The 27,495-nt window shown below is 28.9% G+C and overlaps 1 protein-coding gene across 1 annotated transcript in view; it reads left to right on the top strand.

Moving 5' to 3' along the window:
• The window catches only part of LOC113375128 (homeobox protein DBX1-like), a 34,615-nt gene extending 7,393 nt beyond the window's left edge, over window positions 1-27,222 (top strand). Inside the window, exon 4 of the mRNA XM_026615076.1 lies at window positions 26,884-27,222. Coding sequence (XP_026470861.1) covers window positions 26,884-27,222 — 339 coding nt within the window. The remainder of the gene's footprint in view (window positions 1-26,883) is intronic.
• Window positions 27,223-27,495: the final 273 nt, after the last annotated feature.

Here is a 27,495-nt window from a genome sequence, read left to right as displayed (position 1 = left end):
AAACACATCTTAGGTTGTCGATTTTGATCGATTTTTATACTTCATACATTACTAATGATAAATTGATTTTTGATCTTGATTTTCCACTTCTATATGAAATACATACTAAATCTGCTTAAATATCTTTCCAAACCCGCAATATCATACGTGACGAAAGTATTCATTTATGATTTTAGTATCGGGTAATTTATATCAAAAAGAAAAATACTCAATAATTATAAAATAGTATCGTTTTGTGACGAAAGTATTTATTTATGAATTTAGTATCGGGTAATTTATATCAAAAAGAAAAATACTCAATAATTATGAAATTGTATTTTTTTGTGATTACAAACTTATATTTTTAACATTTTAAGCGAATACGACTTGGGACATAAGAATATAGAGGGTGCGACTTATTTATGTTAGTACTCATGAAATAGTAAATATATCAATTTTATAATAGCCATAAACATGCGATAAAATGTACATTTCATAACCATATATATCATATGTAAAAGTACACAGGGCAAACATTTATTTTGTTTTCATCGGGTAGAAAGCGCTTGAGCATTCATAAGTACATATGTAAAAACATAAGTCTAACAAAAGAGTTGCGATTTTGCATCTAATAAAATGATGACAGATTTTGTGCCCAAACTAACCCCCTCAGAATATTAGAGGCCTGTGAGAGGCGGTTTAATTATAAGAATTTGTTAAAGGTTACAAACTGGATCAAAATCAAGTTTAAATTAGCTAGTCCAATAACAACACTATTAAATAAAGTATAATTAATAGAGTAATTCTACTAAATTTTAAAATTCTCAATTATTACTAAGTAATAAAAATATGAAATAGGTTAGAGCGGAGCTTAAAAGTCCGCGGGTAAAAATTCTAGCACAAATATCCCAAGAACAAGCAATGTTAGAAACATTTTAACAACGATAAACTTTATATTTTGTATTGATTGAATATAGTAGCTGCTATTTCGTCAAATCTTACAAATTTTAGAATAATAGTAAAAAAACACATTTCTACAATTTGGAATTAACTGGGTTTCTTTGATGCGTGTTATGGAATTCTACAATTTGGAATTAACTGGGTTTCTTTGATACGTGTTATGTGTTATGATGTATATCATTTGGTTTAGAGAGTACGATTATAGTAAGTCCCTATCCTATATCGAAAAAGTTAAATGATAGCAATCACACAAATTCTATTAAAACCAATTTCTTCTTCGTTCAGATATTTTATACTAATTTGACCAGCTACAATTTATATTTTATTATTGCAGAGTTTTAATTCAATGATAATCGATACATACGTTGATAAAATCTACAAATAATATTTAAAAAACAGTGTTTGGTTCGTTAATGTTTGACTATTAGATCAAAAGATAATGAACAGTAGAATTACTTTTGTTGTGTTTCCAAGTGTAGGGGACATTTTGTTTGAAGAGATGCGCGCGCGTGCTTGATTGTTTGCATAAAGATTTGCGGGTTATGTAGTGCGGCATAAAAAAGTTTGTTCCCACAGGATATATAATTTCATCAATACAAATATTTTTACATTTAAAATAATCCGTTCTATATTTAAAGGTATTCGGATTATATAGTTGTGTCTTTCTGGCTATCTACTGACCACTGCATAGGCTTTATTTCTCGTAGCTGTTATCTTCCGTATAATATCTTCAAAAAATATTTTGAAGTTTTATTAAATGATGATGATTTACATAAAAATAACACATATCAAACTAAAAATTATCTGACTATGTTCAACAAAGCTCCCAGTTAATTCATTATTGTAAAAATATTTTGTTTTTGCTGATATTCAAACATTTTTTACCTGGTATTTTTTGCCTCATAGGCAGGGTGAAATAGAACAGCCAGGGAGCAAACAGATCTAATATCTTATTTTTAATTTTCAAGGGATTTTACGAAATAATACCTACATTATTCAACTGATGCAAAAAATAAATTTCATCAGTATATTTTTACAGAGATAACACTGTATATAACTTTGATATGGTATTTTTTCAGAAAAAATCATCAGCATAGTTGGAATAACTATTCTTGTTTTTAATTAATTTTTATTATTTACTATTTTAATTATTTACAACAGCCAGAATAAAGGCTTAGTTGGTTCTTTTTGCCCGACCCAAAATTAACCTTTTATAGAGGTTATATAAACAAGCGGCAGAATCTTACTTAAAATAATAATACATCTTATAAAACTATTAAATAACTTATACTTAAAAATTATACTAAGGTCTCGTACACTCAATAATAGTGCAAACACAACCAAAAAAAAACATAACAACAAAATAAAATATTTTTCACTCGCTCTACCATTCATCATTTTTTTCTTTGAATATACTAATTTTAATATTTACCGAATAATATACTGACATAATATAAAGTTCAGTATGAAAATTTTAAGTATGAAAATCATAACATTTTTTTTTAAATTTTTTTCTGTAAGCTTTACAGTTCTATACCCTTTCGTTTATTATCTGCCACATAATATATTAATACGTTCGAAAATTGGGTTGTTGATAAACTTAAACGAGTTTAAACTGAATTAATTCGTTTTATTAACACATTACACATAACAAATCCTATTAAAACTCCGCCGTGTGTATTATCATATGAACAATAAAATGATGGCGCCGTCTCGTTGGTATTTTGACAATTTTCCCCTCTTTGCAAGGAGATTTGAATCTAATCTTAAATTCTGAAATTAAATCTCGAGAGCTATTTTATATTCAGACGTCTGCTGGCTATTAGAATTGAAGTAGTACTTATCTCAAACACAGACTGCCCTAATTAAATTTCAAATCCTTCACAATAGTTTAAAACTTTTGTCATTATTTCTACGATAATAATAGATAATTAATTTATTTCACAAAAAATTATAAATACTTAATATGTGGTTATATTAATTTGCCTTATCATGGGAAGTTATTTTACTTTATTTCGCTCATTATTAAATAAATAAATCATTGATATGTTATGTCAAATAAAATTAATTCGAGTTTTGTGTAAATATTAATTTTATTGAATTGAAATAGTTTATATTGCGCTGATTGTGTACTTACAGTTACAACTTCTTGTTTTTATTCAATTAATTATCCTATTATAAAAAAAATCAAGTATATATATTCAAATCTGGACTTCTAGGTGATTATGCATACTTAAGTTAGACAAAAACACTCTTTTACTATTGGTATGCAATGTTTCCACAAAAGTAAGAAAATATTGTACAAATTTTTAAAATTGATTTGTGCCTTTATGGATATCAAATTTTATACCTTAGCGATTAATGAAGATTAGGATACGTATTGTGTATTATAAATTTCATTGGAGATTTTGATAAACTTTGTATTGTTCAATTTATTACATTATATTTTTTATATTATTTAATTATATTTATAAAAAAAGTTATTTTTTATCACTAGTTGCTTTAATTATTCAAAACGAGAGTGGTCATTTGATTTAATTAATTTTCATTGTTTAAAATTTTAATAAATTCAAAAATATGCATATATTATGGGTGTCCAATATTCATATTTAGTTTATATGCATTACCTTATATGTGTGTAATTTGATTGATACTGCCAATTATTTTATGCATTTTTTCCCAACTTTTTTTTAATTTCATTTTTACATAAATTTTCTATGCGTTCTTGATCACATATCCAATAGACGTGTTAATTATTCTTATAACATAATTAAATCGAATAACTCCATATTTTTTATTCAGTTGAGAAATTCAATTAATTGAATAATTATTTTTCACATCCCTGTAATGCATTCATTTTCGTATATTTCAATTCCATATAATACCCTCACAGTTAATTACTCTGATTTAACATGGGTTATACATGGTTAATTATGAAATTACATGCAAATATTCTGTGAATAATTTTTACAACAGAGTTTTGAACTACACCTTGTGCATTTATCTCGCTATTTATACTTCTGCACCCGCAAAAAATATTCTATACAACTAGGATTTGTATAGAGATAATTGGTATGGGTTTTCTGTCTTTGCCATATTTTTTGCTGTTTATGCAAAGGGTGTAGTCATATAGGCGACAATTTAATTTGATTTTTTTTGTAGAGCATGTTATTTTGAAATGGTATGCATAAAATACCTTAGTTTTTGGGGATTTAATGAGAAAGCAATAAATAAATAATTTAGGGTGAGAGATAATTTATATATCCCACTGCCACCAATACATGTTGGAACCACCGATGACACTAAAATATGTTGAGATTCTACCGATGACACTAGCAAAAAATGTAAGGTCAGCCTTCACCAATTAATATGTGGACCGCTGATCAGTATAGGCAAACATTCGTTATGATTATTTACTTTATATGACTTTTACATTTTTCACAACTAATTTAAAACTGAACTGTTTGACTTATTTTAAATAACTAACTGAACTACATAATCGAACTGCTTTACTGCCATTAATTACTGAACTGGCTACATGACTAAAATTAAAGCTCAACTTCCAATAACTAACTTTTCGTTATTGCAATGCTTTTATACTGTTATGCATGACTTAATGCATTTTAAGATAACATACATTTTATTACTTTTCTTACTATTTAAATGCAAATCTATTGTAAGGATTTCTAGAAAGTTGAAAATTATTGTAATGAATTAAAAGAATTGTAGAAAAAAGCCAACTATCCGAGGTTAATTCACTTTGTGTAATAAGTTGGAAAAGCCAATTTGCAGCATTTGCACACACATTTGCAACATACTTTTATCCTGAAAAAGCCTAATATGGTTTATATTAGTAGTTAAAACCAGCCGTTGTGTAAACGGTTAAGGACGTGGGTTAGCACAAACTAAGTTTCTTGTTTGATCTCAGCCTCGGTTAAACTCGATATCAAGCAGCATGATATCAAATTTTTTCTGAGATTTAGATATCTTAAATATGATCTTAAATGAAAATTGCCTTGACTGGGCGTAGCTGCAATATCACAATTAGAGAGACAACAGTGTCGTTACTTTCTAATAGTTTTGGAAAACTAATATAAACTATATCTCAGTTAGTTATCTCAGTATTAATTAAACTTTATCTCAGAATTTATGGATTTTTTTTCTAACAGCGTCCTTACCTAGAAATAAGCAGCATTCCAAACAGCTCATAAAACACCTAAAATTCTGGTTGCTATTGGATGAAAAAAATATTAATAGTTATATTATATCATGTACACATTGCATAATTAATATTTATACGTGTATAATAAAATAAAAAGACTAGGCGGTTTATAGCATATGGTCATTAGAAAGTTCTAGTACACTTTAAATAAACTGCTGCGAAAACTCTGCTTTTTCAAAATGAATATATAATGAAAATTCGTAAATATATTTTTCAACTTGGTGAAAGTCATAGTAGATTGTCAAAATTATTTATACTATCTGTGGAGCAAATGGATTTTTTTTATTTTCTATTTTATTTACAACTGTCCAATTAAGACATTTAGTCAGCCGTAAAGGGACATTGTATACTATTTTGACATGTTGAAAAAACAACTCAATAGTTGTTTTCCCATTCGTTATAGTATTAACAATATTTTATTGATAATGATACAATCTTAACTATTTACTTATAAATAATTTCTTATAAACTATAACTAAGTTATTTCAATCTTTATCAGAAAAATTGATGACTTAGATGAAGTGGTGCTTTTCTCTTCCATCTACGTCGATAGTTCTCTGTTATTAAAGAGTTTGCTAGTGAAACATAAACATAAAACCATAATGCAGAATGCAGTCCCAAAGCGGCCATGTAAATGCGTTTTTATTCAGGCTTAATAATGAATTTATCTCGTCCATTTATGGAATCTTTATAAAAATCTACCCGCATTTTCGCAACGCTATTTTAAATAACATCAAACATTGAATCGCAGATAACGAATTAACATCTCTTGTCAGTCTCCACGCTATAAAAAGCGAATGATAAAAATGCTCCGCGCTGCCAACGGACCGCGAAATCTCAAAAACATGCACAAACGTCCGACCGCGGACATGCAAAGTAGAACCAGTTGTTTCCAACAGAATTGGACGTCACTAGGAAAATTATTATCAATTCAACAGTCAAACTTGTTTAATTATGAAAACTTTCTTTTTTGTACTTTTATCATCGCAAAACAGTTATAGTTAAATGAAACATTTATAAATTTGTAAATACACTTTGTAGGAAAGATAGTATGAGCGAGTAGAATTATTTTTCAGAACCAGCAACTTTAGATTCTCGATTAAATATTACTATAATCAGGCTTTTGCCAATTGTTTTTTTATATTCCATGATAGCTGTTATTTTCTCGGCACATAGTTCTGAAATCATTACTTGTTTTATAAACTTATAATTTCAATTGCTTAATTTAATATTGTCACGTTTATCAGAACTGTGACGTATTTGTTATTAGAGAACTATGTTACATAATATGGCGAATTTGAAGCTACGTCAGACTTTCAAAATAATCTTCGGTAAATAGGTTGAATAGGAATCGAATCTTTTAAAAATTTACTCAAAGATATTGATAATGGTCGATTATAATTTAATAAATTTGATATAGGGTAGGGCGGAATTTAAAGTTCCAATTTAACTTTAAGCAATTATATTGATTAAATTAAAAACCAATTATGTCACAAGAAATACCACGTATCAAACTATCTGACTATGTTCAGTAAAACTCCCGGCTAATTCATCATTGTAGAAATATACTTTTTTGGTAAATTTAAAAACTTTGTCATCTTTGGAGCAAAAAAATCCACGATTTTATTTTTAATTTCAAAATGGTTTTATAGAATTATAGCTACATTATTATTGATGTGATGCAGTTTAATTATTAGTTTGAACAACTCAATTAAAAATCATTATCTAATATATATATATATATATATATATATATATATATATATACGAGGTCTGTTCAAAAAGTACGCGGAATTTTCGTTTTTTCAAAAAAATATTTATTCATTCGTCTACATTAATGTGGTCCCCTTCAAAGTAGTCCCCCCCAGATATAATACACTTATGCCAGCGTTTTTTCCAATTTTCGAAGCACCCTTGATATTCACTTTTTGATATGTCCTTGAGCACTCTCAGCGATTTTCTTCAATCGAGGAAAACCGCCGTCCTTTCATGGGTCTCTTCAACTTTGGGAATAGGAAAAAGTTACACGGAGCCATATCTGGTGAATTTTTGCACTTTGCAACACTTTATTTCATTTTTTACGCAAAATTTAATACAAATTCTTTGACTTTTCAATTCTTCCATTGTAAAAATCGCCGAGCTCAGAAAAACACGTCGAACCTTAGCGACTACCACAGACAAAGTAAACAGTGAATATAGCTGAAAATTTCATCATACTTTAGGGGCATGTATACCAACACAATAAAAAAAAAATTTTGACAATCAGACACTCCAGACCCGCGAAATTTAATTATTAGTAATTCCGGGTACTTTTTGAACACACCTCGTATATATTAAACATAATATACAAGATATTTTATCAAAAAAAAAAAATTAAAAAAAATTATCAATCCTTACTACTTTAAAAATTTTGCTTTGGTAGTTCTGTTGAATTTATTACAATCAAATTCATTGCTCCTTGAAATACAATAATTACAAATGAGATAAATACAACCTCGGTTTGAAATACATATTTTATGTGCACATTTTTTGTAAAGCACTGGATGCAACTTTTGTATGAAACTTTGTTAGAAGAATCTATAATCAGCGTTAGAATAATTAATAATTTAATTTATCTTTAATATTTTAACTTATTTTTAATTTTCATTTACTATTTTCTTATAACCAATGCAAAGGTTTAGGAGGTCTTTTTTATCACAATCACGTATGAGCCATTCTAGAGGCAAAACACACTGTTGAATCTAACTTAAAAATAACAATACATCCGTTCAAACAATTAAATAACGTATTAAAAAATATATATTTATATATATTTTATATTCATAAAAAAAAGACTAGCAACGAAAAAAATACTGTCCTTAAAAACTTGAAGATGTAGCCATTTATTTCCTGATTGCGATGTCGCTCGATTTAAGTAGATAACCGATTACACATATTTTTTTCTCTACTTCAAAATGGTATTGATGAAAAAATCCACACTTTACTTGTTTTTGAGATAATATTGATGAATCTTTTTATCCGCGGAGCTTTATGCCTCGCTCTACCCTACACAAAATATGGAAACATGTTAATATTAATGTTATGTTAATATATATTTGCGTATGTTATTTGATAATTAATTATTTATAAATATTATAATTCGTATGCTCGTTGTCCACTACTGCATCAACATTCGCTCTCGTCATATAGATAAACATGTGATTTTCAACCGCTGTTCACATGCGGCTGATGCACCGAACATATTTTTTATGTTTTGTGAATATGTACTTCAAAAATAAAATCAAAACTTTTTGTATATCCGTCGACTTTTCCGTTTTGCCGGAAAAAATAATTCCGTTTATTGTTTCCTTCTTTTTAAGGTTGAAAAAACTTTTAAAACAAACTTTGTTTGAATTATTTTTGTATTCTGCACACAGTGGTATAAATTATATATATATATATATATATATATATATAAATTTATAAATAAAAATTATAAGTATACTATAATATATACATATGTATGTAAAATATTCATATAAATATGTCTGTACAATTATATGTGTATATTTGACGATAAATAAAAGCATATGACAAAATTAAACTGCCATATGCTCATAATAGAAAAAGCGGAAAGGACATAAAGAAACAATTGTATTTATCGGTAATAAAACACTATTTGAAGACACATATATCTCTTGTATCAAATTAATCATCATCGACATCTCTAAAAGTAATAAGAAAATTCAGTAATTTGAAACTTCTAACTATCTGAAAAATTGACAATATTTATAATCTGATAATATCATCAAAAGCTATAAATTTATTAATTTCTAACCATACCGGAGAAAACAAAAACTACTAAAATTCAAAACACGTAATTCAAACTGTCAAATTTCGAATTTAGAATTTATGTATCAGCAAAACACGATAGTGCAAAAATATTATGGCACTGATGCATTTTAACTGAGATTATTATCTTCATCAATATATAGAATTTAAAATTAAATTTTGATAATACTAATTATATATACCAATTACTTCGATCTCATATATGAAACCAGGAGTCCTTATTTTATTTACTTATATCTTCTATAGACTAATATATAAAATAAACACTACATTTTCTTTTGTTTTATGTTTTTAACATCAATCAGAACTTAAGAGTTCTATAAGCTGTTGTGCGGAATTGACTAAATACCAGTTTTAAGGATGGCAACCTAACATCTCTGTATGATGAATTATTGTTACAATTGCCCGATTTTTACTTGAAAACATATTGCTATCTATATTTTTAAGTGAAAAATGTTGTCACTACTGCTTGACAATAGGCTGCTCGTTCCGGGATCGAACCTCGGATTCAGGTCCGGTCGTTCTAGTCTCTATTTCTGGTGGTCTCTATTTACCTACGAGCGAGCCCACTACATTTTCGTGGTTACATTTTTTCTTCTATAAACTTTTTTATATGCTTGTATTGTTTATTGTATCTTGTATAAATACTTGAATTGTCATCTCCAACCGGCTTCATATTGCAAGAATTTATTCTCAATACTCGCATAGCACTTATAAATTAACAAAAACATATTTTAACATGTTTCAAGTATTGGGATGATAAACTAATTCATTCTTCTATCACATGCCATGATTTACTCTTTCACGTACCAGGTAATATATTGGTACATGCAAAAAATTTAATTTGCAAACAATATATCGCAAGCATTTTTTGCCCGCGCAAAACGTCAAAATTCCTCAAAACGTGCACGCCAGAAACAGTGGCGGCCGTAATTAATCGACACACGTGTGTGCCGAGCATTTGCGCATTGGCGTCGGGGTCCCCCGTCGGACGGGTCTTTTGGGGGTACAAGCAATATCTCGTCTCTGTGAAATTGCAAACGTTTCCCGAGATTGTGTGCGGGGGGCAGTTTGCACCAGCGGCAGACTGATGACGTGTTATAAGAGCAGACTGCCGGCCTGCGGGTCTGTGATGTTAATTAATCATCGAGGAATTTAACCCTACGCGGAACGGATCTCGCACCTATAAAGGAGAAGCGAAACAAATGCAATGGGCTCTGCGCGAATTTTGGAGAGTCTTCTATCTGAACTAGTATAGAGTAGTTGGTACAGTTTATATGAAATAGATATTTCGTAATAAAATATATTACCATTTTTTTATATTTTATATATTTATCATAATATTGGTATAACAATACTATAATGTTTTTGGAAAATTTCATTGAGATTAGATGCCTTATCAATAAGATATTCACTATTATTTGTTTTCTTGCAATTGCAAATAATTTTAATAAAAGAATTACCAATTGAATAAGATTGACTGGAAACCATTGGCCTGTACCTTATGCTTTTGAATGCCATATCTACTAAATTACCTGGTACTTGGTATTTTTATGCTTTATAGACTCGCAATCGCATCAATATTATTTCAACTATAGTTTTCTAGCATAAATGTTTTATGGCAATCTTCACCATTTTCAATCTATATACTATATTTGCTCGATGAATTAAATTCCAACTATAAAGTTCAGTGTATTTGTACCAACTTATGCCGTTAAAATTTACTAAAAGTATTCAGAAGTAAATTAAAATTTTAATGACATATTATTTACTAAAATACGTCTTACAAGGGAAACTCAAGCTTACTCTTTACTCTTTTGGGATTTTGATAAAACTTCACATGGTGATAGAGTTGATAGTCAAACCGAATAGTTTAAAATATTATTGGTCTGTCTGTGAGTAGTGGTTTAAATATAAAATTTTATTGAAGATTTGAAAAAAAGATCGCGCGTTTGAAAAATATACCGAACGTTTGTTAGGCTAACCTATTCACAGAATATACTTTGTGCATATATTTATTGAGGAAAAGAGTTTTTTATACATTTTTTACATATAATTGTTTAAGCTTGGGAATATAATACTGAATTTGTTGTGACAAAATAGATTACAAAAATGTATAGAAGTTCATAATCCACCGAAATGCTGCCGAATTCTATTAAAAATTACACTTTGTTTATATTTTCGAAGGTCCAGATATATTTAGATAATGGCCATATCAGACCGATTAAAAGATGATAAGTAGTTTATTTGTTTTATATTTAAATGAAATAATACGATGTTAAGATTTATAGGTGATATGTTACTTAGTTGAAATTTGAATTAATACTTGTTACTTAGTTGAAGTTAGAGTTATTACTGATTACAAAGATTTTACAATTTTATATGATTTTTCTAATTGGTTCGTTTTTGTGGGTTCAAGCGACATCCCATTACATTTTTGACCAATCACGGTGATTCCATGGTACGTGGAATTAAACCGGGTACAGGTGATCCGAGTTTCTTAGAAACGTAGGTTAATTGCTGGATGATATATTTAGGGATAGTATACATGACAATAATATGGATTATTTTAATTTGAAATAGTATAATAAGGGATGAGGGTTTATTATTGCTATCCTGTATGAAGGTAATAAAATATAATAATATTATTCCATTAGACCAGGTTTGAGTAAGGCGTTAACAGAATTTATTACTTTAATTTCATTTCTCATTCATTTATATTTACACTTCCTTATTTAAATAATAACATACAATGTATTCATCATTATCTGGAAAACTAGACAAATAAGTCATTCGTTGAAATGCTTCTTTATTCCAAAATGTTTTCAATTTTTGACATCGCATGCTTTCAAAAAACTTCATACATGTCATACATACATGTATGAATAAATAAAAAATACCCATATCTACATACAAATTGTACACTCAACGTATTCTAAAATTTCTTAACTAATTTTCTGAAAAATTGTTAATCGACCTTCAGTAAATTCATAAAAATACATATGCATTTTCTACTTATCTGGTACGTATGAATGAAATGATGAAAAATATGTTATTGAAGGATATTATACCTACTTACTATAATGTATATCGTAACTTATATCAATCAATTCCTGGCTATTTAATCTTTGATCCGCCCGACCGCAGAACGATAATCTTAAATTAAGTGTGTAATACGTTGAGCAAACCAGATTGATTCTAAACTCCTGCGCAAACAAAGCAAACGATATTCCCCCAAGGAATAATTTTCGTGTTTATATTTGATTGTCTAGGGTTGGGGCTAACTCATGTGGAAAATTCCAGATTGGGGATGCCAGATTTTCATGCACGTTACCGCGCATTATGTTAAGTGTCGTTCGAAATAGTTAAATCGTATGCAAATAATTGAAAAGTTTCGGTCAGATTTGTGGCTTAGGGCCAATACAAACATTGCGTGTGAAAAATAGTCGATTTGATATCTGAATTATCATTATTTCTGTTTTGTTTATATTTTTCAATATCTACTCTTCGTAGAATGATAAATTTATTTGTTGACAGTATTTGTCAAGGTTATAATTATTTGTCACAGATTTAAAATTATATTTCAAATTTACTTAAATAATTAAAAGCAAATATAATATAATACCTTATAATAATTAATGGTAGACAAAGAAGGGAAAGGGAACAATTGATTTGTGGTGGCCTTTACATCATGGATCTGCCTTCGGGCAGACTACCTTTTATCATTATTATCATATAATAGTATGATTCATATAATTTATTTTATCACATAATTTTAGTGAATTTAATTTTAATTTTTAAAAAAATCAATAATTACCAATTACCCAAAATCGAAGTTTTAAAATACATCAAAATAAATGGCTCTAATGGCACATTTTGGAAGTTTTGGGGAATTTAGTTTTGGATCATAATACATAGAAGAATAATTTTTGAATGATAATGCATCAAGTTTCCAGAGTTTAATAAATTGACTTATTTGTTAAGTACTTATCTTAATTTAAATACAAAATATTATTTTTGTATTAAAATTAAGAATTCAGAGAGGACAAACGAATTTAATCTGTGAGATCAATTTCCTTTCAGTTGATTATTATTTGAATCATTTTTGATATATTTATTTTCAAAATTCAAACTCAAAATTTTAGTTCCCTATTTCTAACATCGTTTATAAGTTAAATAGTACTTAAATGATTTTAAATCGAATTTAAAAAAAGATATTATATAGTACTAACATTTTTATTAGTTGAAGATAGTTTAGTAGTTTTTTTGGCAAAGGGTAGGGCAGGGCACAAAGGTCCAATTTGACTTTGAGCAATTGTATTGTGAAAACCAAAGCAATTATATTACAGCAAATATCACATATCAAACAAACAACTATCTGACTATGTTCAGTAAACATAACACAGCTTATCATTGTAAAAATGTGCTTTTTTGCTGTTATTCAAAAATTTGTCATCTGGTCTTTTTTACCCCAAAGGCGAGATACAATGGGTTAGGGGACAGGTCCAATGTATAATTTTTAATTTTAAAGGATTTTACAAAATAATACACTATTCAATTAATAAAAAATATAATTTTTATGGGTACATGTTATACAGAGATAGCACTGTATTCATCAGCATATTTATCAGCTGTTAATTTAATTTGTTTCTTGTAAAATTGCTTTTTTTAAACTTAATTTACTTTTTATTCACAATTTCTTTTAATTAAAAATTCTAATGTTGTTACTAAAAATGTATTAGCTTCACTTGTTTTTGAGATATCGGTGGTGGACTTTTTTACCCAATTTTGACGAGTTTACTAGCGATATTCATTATATAAGGTAGAAATTATACTTTGAAAACCAAACCAGCTATATCACAAGAAACAACACGTATCAACAAACAACTGTCGAACCACGTTTATTAAAATTTTCAGTTAAAGTCATCCGGCTAATTTTTTTATTTGACTAAAATATTAATAACTAAGAAATATTTTAAAATTTTTATTTATGCCTGTAATCTATTAAAAAAATATTATCTACTTTCATACTCAATAATTTTTATTTCAAAATACGATAGTTAAATTTATTTAAAGCTTTAAATAAGAATGTGTTATAAATTTAATAATAAATCGAACCATACTTATTGTTTCTTTTAGTGAATGTAGCAAAAGTTTGTTTTAGGTCAATAAATTAAGTATAACATATTGCTTTGTTTCAAGTCGTCGAAAGGAGTATATAAATTATTGCATCGTTCGCATAGAATAATAATACATTGAGAAATGCAGCCAACAAATCATTCAGCTTCTCGACTAGTCTTCGCCCCTATGCGAATATTGCTCGTAACGGGTGCCGTACGGCACACACGCGGCGTGCGAGCACGGTGCATTTGACAGTTCGGGACCGGGAGTGTTTTTAGTCACACCGCCAACGCCACCGCCCGACTCTAATCGCCCTCAATTCAGAATCTAAACACACATCTAGGAAGACCATTCAATCTATAACTTTGGATAAAAAATTATACAACTATAATGTCCAGCATTTGCATACCTATTCCGAATAATACGCGCTTTTTATAATAAATTATTTAAACGAACAAATAATTCAAATATGTAGATACAGAATGTTATAGTTCTAATTTCCAATAGTTCTTGAAACCATTATGTCATGGCCCAACTTTTTCTTAAGTTGAACCAGACAGATAAAAATATCTTCATTGCATGGCTGTAATGCTAAGTTTTAATTCTAATTTTTTATTTATTTCTTCGTCAGTCTGGTAACTGATATTATATTATGTATGTAATTTGTCTACTTGTACAAATTTGTATGATTTTTTGGCAATCATTATATAATATTATGACATTATAATTGTTCGGACGTATTTTCATTTTATTATATTGCCCATGAAGGTGACAATCTTCATGGTATTGAGCTTTTACACGGGATGATTGCTACCACTGCCAGAGGAGGTAGCGGAGAGTTTAATGGAACTAATTGTTCACTTCCAAAAGTAAAGTCCGCGAAACAACATGTAAAATAATTAATAAAAAAAAAATATCTTATTTTATTATGACTTAGTGACAAATCAGTGATTGTAATAAGGACTGCAACAAATACATACAAATACAAAACAAATCTAAAGTCCACAGCTACAAGGGTTAAATTATAACCTGAATTATCGAAGGAGAGTTTATTACATAAATTTTATAACTACGTGGCAATGTACAGTAATCAAATAATTAACTAATATAAATATTCAAATAATATAAGCAAATTTAATTTTATCTCTAGGCAATATTCAAATTAAAAGTTAAATTAAATATACAAGTGCATTGTATAAATTGAATTGACAAGTGTATTGCTTGAATTATCAACAGTTTATGTTTATTAAATATTTTACCTAAATCTTTTAAATTTAGAGCTTTCAAATTATTAGCATGGCCTTTAAAATTTGCAAATTGCTGAAACTTAACGTTTTTCAAACAAGTAATAGTGAATGATAACAAAAGTATTATTTTTTGTTATTAATTTTTAGGTTGTGAGCACTGTTGTTTAGTTTATGAAACCTGAATATAATTTTATATAATAGTTACGTTATATAAGTATACATTATATAATTGTTTTATAAGTATTGTTAATTTTGAGTTAAATTTTACACTTTATTATATTAAAGCTCACACGTGGGTGAGGTAAGAAGGACCAACTCTTTACTCTGACAAAGGTCGAAACAGTAAAAATAGTAAATAAAAAAGCAAATTAAGTTTAAATAAGCAATTTGAAGCAAAAGATAAATTAAATAAATAGTTATACCAACTCTGCCGATGTATATTTCTGACGAAATGCCAGATCAAAGTTATATTTTATACAGTGTTATCTCTGTAAAAAATGTACCCATAAAAATTATATTTTGCATTAGTTGAATAATGTAACTATTATTTCGTAAAATACTGGACCTGTTTGCCGTTTTACCCTTGCTATGAAGTAAAAAGAATCAGGTGACAAATTTATTAAGAAACAGAAAAAAACACATTTTTACGCTGACGAATTAGTTGGGAATTTCACTGAACATACTTGTTTGTTTGATATGGGATGTTTGTTGTTATATAATTGGTTTAGTTTTCACAATATAATTGCTCAAATTCAAAATGGACCTTCGTACGCCGCCTTTTTCTATGTGGTATAAACAATTAATACACTTAGAAATTATCGCTATATATTTAAAATATTTTTTTATACACATACACCTTTTCGCATAATTTTTCTAGTATGTGACACAATGATTTGGAGGTCTTGAAACAGGAATTTCGATTTCGTTTTTTGCGATTTTAATAACTTACTCGAACACCGAACAAAATTTCACTAAGTTTTCATATTTGCCAATACACAATTACAATACAACGTATTAACTAAATATAGTTATTTCGCATCTCACATTTTCCGGTGTCCAATTGGCGCGGCAATGAAACTTTTTGTTGTATCTACATCGACTACGAGCACATTTCCGCCAGAAGAGTACATTGTTAGAATGTTGCATTTGTGTTTTATTCAACTATCATGTTTCAATGTGTTTTTCCAGTTTTCAAAAGCTCCACCTTTAACCGCGGTCCCGCCCATTACAAAGCGCCATTGGCCGATGTTAAGCTTTTCCTTGTTCTTCATGAAAGCACGAAAGCTCTCATTTCATGTCACGGGAGGAAGGGGCATAAAGCTCTCGCAGTTCTAGAAACGAAATGAGCTTTATGTGGGAATCCAATGAGATAGATGTTATTGATGATGAGATAATATTCGAATAGATATGTGAAAGCGACGTTAAGGTTTTTGTGCATTTGGAGTTTGTATTATTATGCCGTGTATTTTATGCGATTTTTGTTATTTTAGTTGCAATAAAATATTTTATGAATTTAATTGCTTCGGTATAAATAAATTTAATTTGAAAGTATATTATATTCCTATCTTTTTGTCTTTATAAATTTACCATATGTATTATTAGTTTTTATTTTTATTGTAAGATACAATGGGGCTTAAAGGTCCGCGCATAAAAAAGTTCACCATCGTCATCTCAAAAATAAGTAAAGTTAAGAATTTATAACTTCCCGTAGGGTAAGTTATAGTAATCGCAAAAAAATCGAAAATGAAAATTTTTATATATCTTTACGTTTGAGAGGTTTCTGAATATTTTGGCATACCTTAGAAAAAATGGATGTATGTGTGTGTGTGTAGGTGTGTGTGTGTATGTGTGTGTATGTGTGTATGTGCGCGAGTGTGTATGTGTGTTCGGATATAAATTTTCGTCGACGATTTCGGGAACACGGATGAAGCGATTTCAAAAAACATTCGATTCGTATTGATAAGGAGACGTGCTGGGGCAAAAAGTGCCAAAAACGGTAACTCAGTTTTTAAGAGAACGGAGCGTCCGATTTAAAGAATACAAAAACATTTTACTTGTATTAACAAGATGAACAACTGATCAAATTTTCATGAACGCAGGTCTAGCGGTTTCGGAGATCTAGTGAAAAAAGTAAAAAAAAACCATCTGGCGGTCAAAAATGATCATTAGACATCAAATTATCAGATATTTTATAGAGATTTTCACATAAGTAAAAAATTTGTTTACATTCCTATGGGTTCTGTACCAATGCTTATCTGTTAGACGGCGGCTTACGCGCTTCGATATTTCGTCTCTATGCAGTTAAAGCAGTACGATTGCTTTGAAAAAAAGTTCAGAATTTCCAAAATATTTCAAAATACACTTTTCTTCAAGAAGTTTTTTTCAAAAAAAAGTAAATTTTTGTCAAATTCATAGTTTCTCAAAAATCTAATTTTTCAAAGTAATTTTTTTTCAAAAATGTTAATCTTTTAAATGTACGGGAAGTTCCAGCAATTTGCCTTAAGGCACGATGCCATGCGCCCGACTAGTTAAACAACAATATTTGATAGTAGATGAAAAAAGATGTACAACTAGCCATCACTTGATTCTTATGACGTCGCTATCGGGAGATAAAGGCCAATGTTTGAAAATCCATAACAATGAATTTTCTTTTGTTGTTAGTTTTTTTAAAAAGTGTACTATTTTAACAAAGTTTGACAGTATCTCGTTTGATCACGAACTCTTTCTATAACTCACGTTATGAACTAATCGGTTCAAAACAAAGTTGGCCCAAACAAACCGGATCTAATCAGTATAAACATAGTTGGGTCCAAACGAACCGGATATAGTCAATTCATAAAAGACAGCAAAACCCTTAAATTTAATTACAACACCTATTATTTTCCAAAGTAGAAGAATCATATTATTCATGCAGTTTCAAAGTAGATCGGCAAAAAAACAAAATAAACTGAAAGGCAACAAGTTTTATACTTCATGTCGATTTACTGCTGTGTTGCTAAATGTTTTAAATCTCAATCCCCAAGTATTTTAGCAAATCTCCCGAATATGTTTACGACTGAGCGAAAGTCTTATTTTATGCCCGATACAAGTAAGTAGTATATCCAGTGAGCCCCTGCCGCGGGGTAGGTAGGAAAAGCGTAGAGCGCGCGCGGGCCGTTGCGACATATGTTTCTGATGGCTCTAAATCACAATAGCAGCTCGCTACGTCATAAGGCGCCCGCCCGCCTATGGGCCTCGACTTGCGAAATGGGGATAAACTATATAAGAGAATTTCGACATCAAACATACAAGACATATCGGAATATATTTATAGGATCTTTTGAAAGGTAATCGAAACGTCGGTAGGAACAGTTACATTGTCAAATAAATACGTTTTTACAAATGACATGATTGCATGATAATAGTAAAAAGCTTAAATTTTGTAAGGTAACAATTATATGCAAATCCAAGTTCAGAAGTAATTATTTATATGGGTCTTTCATAAACTTTCATAATAAATATTATTTGAAATTCATACTTATAGTTTTATTAGCATTAACATGTACTCTATTGACAAAAAAGTCTCTACAAAGTTTACTTGTTATCAAATCGTGTGGCTTTAATTATTTTAACTTTTGGTATCGGTTGTTTTGTTCTATAATGGCTATTTATTACAGTATATATTAAACATTACTGCTATTAGAACGTCATTTGGAATCAATGCTCGATTTAATTAAAAATTTATTTTTTGAACCATTATGTTTACCGTACAATTGTAGTTACAGTTCAATTATATATTATGTAATTAGAATAACAAATTATGGAGTGATATTATTATTTTATGATGATAATCATCGAATAATTACCTACTATTCACATAATCGGAAATAATTTTTGACTTGCATTAATTTTAAATTTATTTAATTTTTGTTGTAATAAACTTGAACGTAAGGTAACAATTATATGCAAATCCAAGTTCAGAAGTAATTATTTATATGGGTCTTTTATAAAGTTTCAGAAATATTATTTGAAATTCATACTCAAAATTTTATCAGCATTATCATATACTCTATTGACTGAAAAGTCCATACAAAGTTTTCTTGTTATCAAATCGTTGTCTATCTATTTCTAAATAGTTGTCACTTTCAGAGCTGTCGTCGGTATACGGTAAATTGAAATTTATGTTTTAGTTATAAGTCGATCATTTTTAATCCAAATATTATGCTTATATATATTTTTTAAATTTTGAATGATTTTTTTTTTGCTTTCTACGTGAAATTTTTGCTTTTTAATTACTTGAAAACACTTCTTACAAAAAATCTACAAATTGCTTACATTAAATATGATGTATTTTGGGCTAACAACTTCAAAGGCATCATGGTGCAAAAGTGGTAATTTGTTACTGTATAAATATGTGTTCTTGCTGTTTTATCGAAAAATTATTGCTTGGTCCTTTTTACCCCATAGGGTAAAACGGAACGGCTAGTGGACAAACAGGTTCAACTACCTATTTTTAATTTTGAAGAGATTTTACGAAATGATAGCTATAGTATTCAACCAAAGCAGAATATAAATTTCATGGGTGCACTTTTTATAGAGATTACACTGTGTATCACCTTAATCTTTAATTTCATCAAAAATATCAGCATATCAGCAGAGTTGGAATAACTTTTCATTTAATATGTCTCTTGTAAAATAGCTATATTTAACATAATTTACTCTTTTTATTTGTTATTTTTTATTGTATATACCTTTGCCAGGATAAAGATTTAGTTGGTCTTTTTTACCTCAGCGACGTATAAGCTTTTATAGAGGTTATAAAAAAACTGGTGAATCTAACTTAAAATTAACAAATACATCTTATAAAACAGTTAAATAAGGAATACTAAAAAATTATATAAGCTCTTATAAAATACACAACAGTGCCCACAACCAAAAAAACTAACAACGAAAGAAAATAACTTTGTTATGGATTTTCAAACATTGCCCGGCAGCAACAACGTAAGAATTAAGGTAACTGGTTACACATCTTTTTTCTTTACTTTGAAATATTGTTGTTAAATTTTTTTAACTTTATCAAATATCTTGGACTCCATTTAGACAGCAGACTTACTTGGAAAAGCCACATAAAAACAAAAAGCAGCAAATAATGATCAAAATAAAAGAATTTGATTTTCTACTGCGTAAAACGTCTAAGCTCCCTGTTGAAAATAAGTTGCTGCTATATAAATCAATCATTAAACCAATCTGGACCTACGGATCTGAGCTCTGCGGGGGATGTGCTTACAAATCAAATATAGCAATAATTCAAAGAACTCAGTCAAAAATTTTACGTACAATACTTAATTCTCCGTGGTACGTTACAAATGAAACCATTCACAGCGATCTAAGCATGAAAACGGTGCAATTAACGTTCAAAGAATTTAAGGAAAAATACAAACGTAAACTGGAATCACATTCAAACCCATCAATAGGCGACATTACTCAACCATTTGGCGTAAGAGGAGTGAACGTCAATGGCTTTTAGATTTAGTCTTAGATTAGCTTCAATTTAACATTATCTTTTCAATTGTTAAACTAAGAAGATCTCATTGGAGTTCTTCTTAGACATCGCTCTCAAATATTGTCAATTTAGCTTATAGGAATCCTTATGTATTTCTGATTGCTGAATAAAATAGAGTTAAAAAAAAACTTTTCTTGTTTTGGAGATATTGTTGGTGGGCCTTTTTACCCGCGAAGCTTTAGGGCCCGCTCTACCCTATGTGATAAGTGGTTTGATTGTAAAAAATCTAGTATATTTGGAATAACAGGTCGTGTCAATTTTACAAGTAGCTAAATCTCATTTACACATGTCAGGTAATATTTATGACTTGTTTCAAAGCACAATGCCGCTTACATTTAAAGATTTCTAATTAGATTCCAAAAAGCGATCATTATAATTTTAACTTATACATATGACACATAAAGGTTGAAAGATTCAGGAAATAAACGTAGTCTATATGGGTTTATAAATGGTATGAAATTATATCTCATTTTCCTCTTTCTAATAACAACTGTCGGATAGTATATATAGGAGTAAGAGTGTAGGCACCGTTTCGTCCTTGCCGGGCGACGGAACATCGCGCGGCGCGGGCGTCAGAGCAGAATTCCGCGAGTCCTGGAGAGAGAGTATAATTCACCGAATTATTTCACGCTACAACACAATCAGACAAACTCCACATGCTCGTTGGGCGACGTGTACGCGGTTCCGAATTGTTCAGTTGTTGTTTTGTTAGTACCCATAGTTAGGTTCATGACATAGAACGAACAAGTGGGCACTGTCTGTCACAATACCAGCTATATTGTATGAAAACGTTTTCCATTCGCAATATTAACTTGTCTTAATTTGATAATCCAATTAGAGAAAGTTATTTGAAGGGTTGTTGGGTACAGGCGAACGCAAAATGTGGCTTTAATTATTTTAACTTTTGGTATTGATTGTTTTTGTTCTGTAATGGCTGTTTATTACAGTATATATTAGAAATTACTGCTGTAGGAACATCATTTAAAATCGATGCTCGATTTAATTAAAAATTATTTTATAAAACATTGTGTAGTTTGTACATACTGTTGCAGTCGAAAAATATAACATATAATTAGAATAACAAATTATGGAGCGATATTTTTATTATAATGATGATAATCATCAAATAATTATTTACTATTCACAAAATCGTAAATTATTTTCGACTTGTATTATTTTAAATGTATTTAATTTTTGTTGTAATAAACTTGTTTATTGAGCACATAATTAAATAATATGTTATTAAATATTTAATTCACAGCAAACGAGTATATTAAATTTTTCAAAAAGTAATTTTACGAAATAATAGCTAAATTATCCAATCAATGCAAAATACACATTTTATTGGTACATTTTTCACAGAGATAACTCTGTATATAACCTTGATCTGGTATTTCGTCAGAAATAATAATAAGCAGAGTTGTAATAACTATTTATTTAACTTTTCTCTTGTAAAATTGCTCTTTTCAACTTAATTTACTTCTTTGTTGTTTACATCTTTGGTAAAGGTTCAGTTAGTCCTTTTTACCCCAACCACATGTAAACCTTTATTGAAGTTAATAAAAAAAACTGTTTAATTCAATTTAAAGGAAAACCCTGTTATAAAACATTTGAATTACGTTATCCAAAAATTATATAAATGTCTCGTAAACTAAACAACAGAGCTTACGACCAAAACAACTAACAACGACAGAAAATACTTCTATTTATTACGTGATAAATTAATGTGCATCATTATTAGTAATCCATTATCATTTTCTCAATATTTTTACGTAATTATGAAAATTATTAAATGTTGAAACACTCCAAAAATGCAAGAATAAATTGTCGCTACTAAAAGTGTAAAATAAAATCATGAAAAAAATTGCCATGATATAAATCGTTATGTAAAATCCATTTATAGTGCTAAAATGTGTTTTTTTATAGTTATCAAAATTAGAGAAAACATTATATAAGCATTAAATGGTGGCTTGTGCTAAATATAAAATACATAATTCAGAGTAAAGACTTCTATAAAAGGCCTAAACAATAAAAATAAAATTTCAAATATAATTCCTGTGATGCCTGAACACTAAGTGTTTGTTTATACCCCTATAGTGAGATTTTTGATTGAGTATATACATAAGGTTAATATGTAATAAAAAGTATCTTATTTGTCGACCTTTTTTGGTTTTCTGAAAACTTTCCAAGTCGCATGAATAAAAGTATAGTAAGAATATATAAAACATTCATTCAAAAACAAACGCAATGAAACAAACAACAATAAACTTTTAACATGAATACCTTTACATTTGGAGAATTTGCATGTCGGCGCTAATGAATTTTCAACAATTTAATATATTCCTGTTTTGAATTTCACTTGGCCTACATTGTGCGGCTGTGATGGGCTCGATTTTGCGCCACGTTCTTCTGCGGTATAATAACTGGAAAATTTCCCATCGTAATATTTAAATCCGTTTCGAGATTGCTTTGAAAATGTTTTTCATCGAGCAGTGAAGCTCATGAATTGTGAAAATTTCACCAAAAATGCCGCCAATTATATAATAAGCTTTGAATGAAACAAATTTAGGTCCCGAATCGTTTGTTACTTTTATAAAGTCAATAATTAATATATTTTCATATGACGACTATATTGTTGTTGGGGTAGGGCGGGCTACAAAGGTCCAATTTGAAGTTGTGCAAATTGTAAAAACCAAACCAATTATATCACAAACAACAAAGAACACTTATTAAACAAACTATCATACTATGTTTAGCAAAACGTCCAGCTAATTCATTATTTTAGAGATGTGTTTTATTTGCTGTTTTTCAAAAATCTGTCACCTGGTCCTTTTCACCCCAAAATGGGTCGGGCAGAAGGCAAACAGGTTCAAGGTTTTATTTTTAATTTTAATTTTAACTTTATTTTTAAAAGATTTTACGAAATAACAGCTATATTATTAAACCAATGCAAAATATAAATTTTATTGGTATATTTTTTAGAGATAGATAACACAGTTATGCTTTATCTGGTATTTTGTCAGAAATATTTATCAGCAGAGTTGGAATAACCATTTATTCAATTTATCTTTTGTAATTTTTTTAATTCAATTTTCTATTTTCTATTGTTTACACCATTGCCAGGGTAAAGGTTCAGTTGGTCTTTTTTACTCCATCCACATGTATGCTTTTATAGAAGTTGTATAAAGAACTGTTATATCTAACTTAAAATTAATTGTACATCATATGAAACAATTAAATAACGTATACTTAAAAATTATATTAAGGTCTCGTAAACTAAACAACAGTGCTCACAAGCAATATAGCAACGAACAAAAATACTTTTATTATGGATTTTCAAACATTGCCATTTATCTCCCATAGACACGTCGTAAGAATCAGGGTTATGGATGGATATACATCTTTTTCCCTCTACTTGCAAATACTGTTGTTAAACAAATATTAGCTTTACTTGTTTTTGATATATCGGTGGTGGACTTTTTTACCCGCGGACCTTAAAGCCCCGCTATATCATATATTGGTATGAAAATTCATAGTCTATAAAATAAAAAAAAAAAACATTTTAGCAATATTGTTTACCGTTTTATATCCTAACAATAATGATTGTGTATATAATATAATATCGGGAATGATGGAAATAATATATTATCTAATATATGTACTGCAATAGTCGGAATTCAAGTGTTCGACTGAGTGAAGTTTCTAATTCAAACATTAACCATCAGTGTTCAGCAGTGCTATATTATTCCGTAATATTAATATTTCATCTTCACTGTACGAGTTTCAGACGGCGTTTTGTATTCATATATTCAGAGCACGGGCTAATTTTGCACAAATTCCGCATTATATTCAAATGCTACGAACATGTTTATAGATAGAGTTTTGCGAATATAACTGAATACTTGCTACGACTTACTGTTGGATCCATTGTATTCCGATTATAAATTTATATAGCTTGAATTAGATATTTTAATTAGATATTTTAATTCTAAAATAGTATTTTTACTCTTTTCTGAATTGTGATTTAAATTTAAGTTTATCTCATTATTAATGTAATTAGATTATTTATTAAATATAACAGATATAAAAAATAACCTTATCAGAAAAACGATCTAAATTACAATGTATTTAATTACACTAATAACATCTGTAACGTTTAATATATTTTATTAAGCAGTTAATATACTTTTATTGCATTTTTAAATATTCTTAGAGAGATTAAACTGAATTACCTACTCAATTAAACTAAATTCTCAATCATGAATATTTATCAGTTGACAAAAAATATTGAAATAATATGCGCATTAAATTAAATCTTCATAAATAATATAAAGAAGTCATAATAGCACAATTAAAAAAAAATGTTTTCTATAGTAAATCCTTAATGGTATGTATGAAAGGACAGTTAACAACAAATGGAATTGACAATAAAATTCAACCATAAGTTAAATCGAAAACGTGTTAATAATGTTTTAAATACAAATTATCAACTCATCATATTGTAGCAATAAAAACAATAGCTTTATATTAAAAGTACATAAATTATTATTTTAGTATAATATATAAATATATTAATGCTATTTTGAAATACTTCATTTATTAACTTTAGAACAATTTTATATCATATCGGGTTCGGTTATCAAATATGTGTGAATTAATTACATTAATATTAAAACAATACAATCTAAAATTGAAGTACAAAGTACAAAAACAAATTATATTTGCATTTAAATCCAACCATTTATATTGATCTTTTGATATAAGAAGACTGAAACGACATTGGCCATTGGGCTTTATCTTAACTTTTAATAAAAATTTTCATTATTTCAATCTGTAGACTAAGAATATCTAACCGCAGTTGTTTTTAGATATTGCTCTTTTATATAGGATAGAGTTAGACTTAAAGGTCCGCGGATAAAAAGGTCCATTACCAATATCTGAAAAACAAATAAAGTTAAGAATTTTTTAACATTGTTTGAAAATAGAGAGCAAAAGATATGTAACTAGTCATTGCCCTAAGTCGATATCAGTCGATATACGGTTATGTTTGAAAATCTATCATAAAAGTACTTTTATTCATTTTTAGTTTTTTTGGTTGTGAGCACTGTTGTTTAGTTTACGATGTTTAATATAATTTTTAAGTATACTTTATTTAATTGTTTTATAATATTTATTATTATTTTCAAGTTAGATACAACAGATTTTTTTATACAACCTTCATAAAAGCTTACATGTGGGTGGGGCAAAAAGAACCAACTGTACTTTTACCCAGGCGAAGGTGTGAACAATAAGAAAATAGCAAATAAAAAAGTTAATTGAATTAAAAAAATCCGTTTTAAAATAGATAAATTAAATTATTAGTTATTCTAATTCTGCTGGGGAATATTTCTGACTAAATACGAGATCAAGCTTATGTACAGTGTTGTCTTTGTAAAAAATATGCTCATGAAATTTATATTTTGCGTTTGTCGAAAATTGTAGCTAAAATTTCTTTAAATTAAGAATTAAGGCATTGGGCCTGTTTGCCTCCTGCCTGTTCGTTTTTACCTAGCCTATGAAATAAAAAGGAAAAGATGGCAAATTTTAGAAAAACAATAAATATACACATCTCTATGATTAGGAATGAACTGGGAATTTGATTGAACATTGTTTGCTGTTGTTGTGATGCAGTTTATTTAGTTTAGAAAGTATAATTATTACTTAAAGTCAAATTGGCACAAATGCCCCTAGCTAATAAAAATCGCAAATTACAAAAATAAAATAGTTTGAAAACTGTAAATACAATCAGGAGAAAATTGTCAATTTTATTTTGAAACAATACTATTGCTTTATCGCAGTGCTTTGACCAAAAAGACCATATTAAAAATCAGAAATTGACATGCCCGTTGCGCGTCTATGCCTAACGAAAGAAAATTATATTTTATTGTATTAATTTTGACTTAAGTACTCAATTAATACATGACAACTGATTGATTTTCCAGGTGAAAATATGGTTCCAAAATCGTCGCATGAAGTGGCGCAACTCCAAAGAAAGAGAACTGCTCGCCAGCGGCGGCTCACGAGACCAGACTCTGCCGAACAAGAACAATCCTCATCCGGACCTGAGTGACGCCCAAACGGACCCCCCAAGGGTACCGCCGACTCCTTCGCCGCCTTCGACGATCCATGCTGCTGCGATGATCAACACGGAGCAGGGAGGAGACCCTCATTCAAAGTCTCCTGCTCCGCCACTGCTCGCTGGCAACACCAGTTGGTCCTTCGAACCTGATGAATATGCGGATAGTGATTGCGCTAGTGATGAAGAGATCAATGTCACGTGACAGATTTAATTTACTCAAGTGTGTTCTTTTAAGTTAATACTAGAATTAATATTGTATAAAGACGACGTGTAAATATAAAATAAGTTCATTTTTCGACAAGACTAAATATTTTGATCCTAATTGCATTATTATTTTTATTTGCAGTGGTGCAATTGCTATTAATATTTTTGTAAAATTGGAGACGTATGCCAATGTGATGGCTATCTGATGATGTGGCTATCAAAAATGTGTTGATCAAAGCAAATACTAATAATGGATTGTGCTTTTGAATAA

Source organism: Ctenocephalides felis, unplaced genomic scaffold (assembly GCF_003426905.1).
Source record: "Ctenocephalides felis isolate EL2017-DRISC unplaced genomic scaffold, ASM342690v1 CF-g0.4_SCAFFOLD_01886, whole genome shotgun sequence".
In the NCBI taxonomy this organism is placed as follows: Eukaryota; Metazoa; Arthropoda; class Insecta; order Siphonaptera; family Pulicidae; genus Ctenocephalides; species Ctenocephalides felis.
Note: the sequence above shows the minus strand (reverse complement) of the source record. Positions and strands in the feature narration are given on the sequence as shown.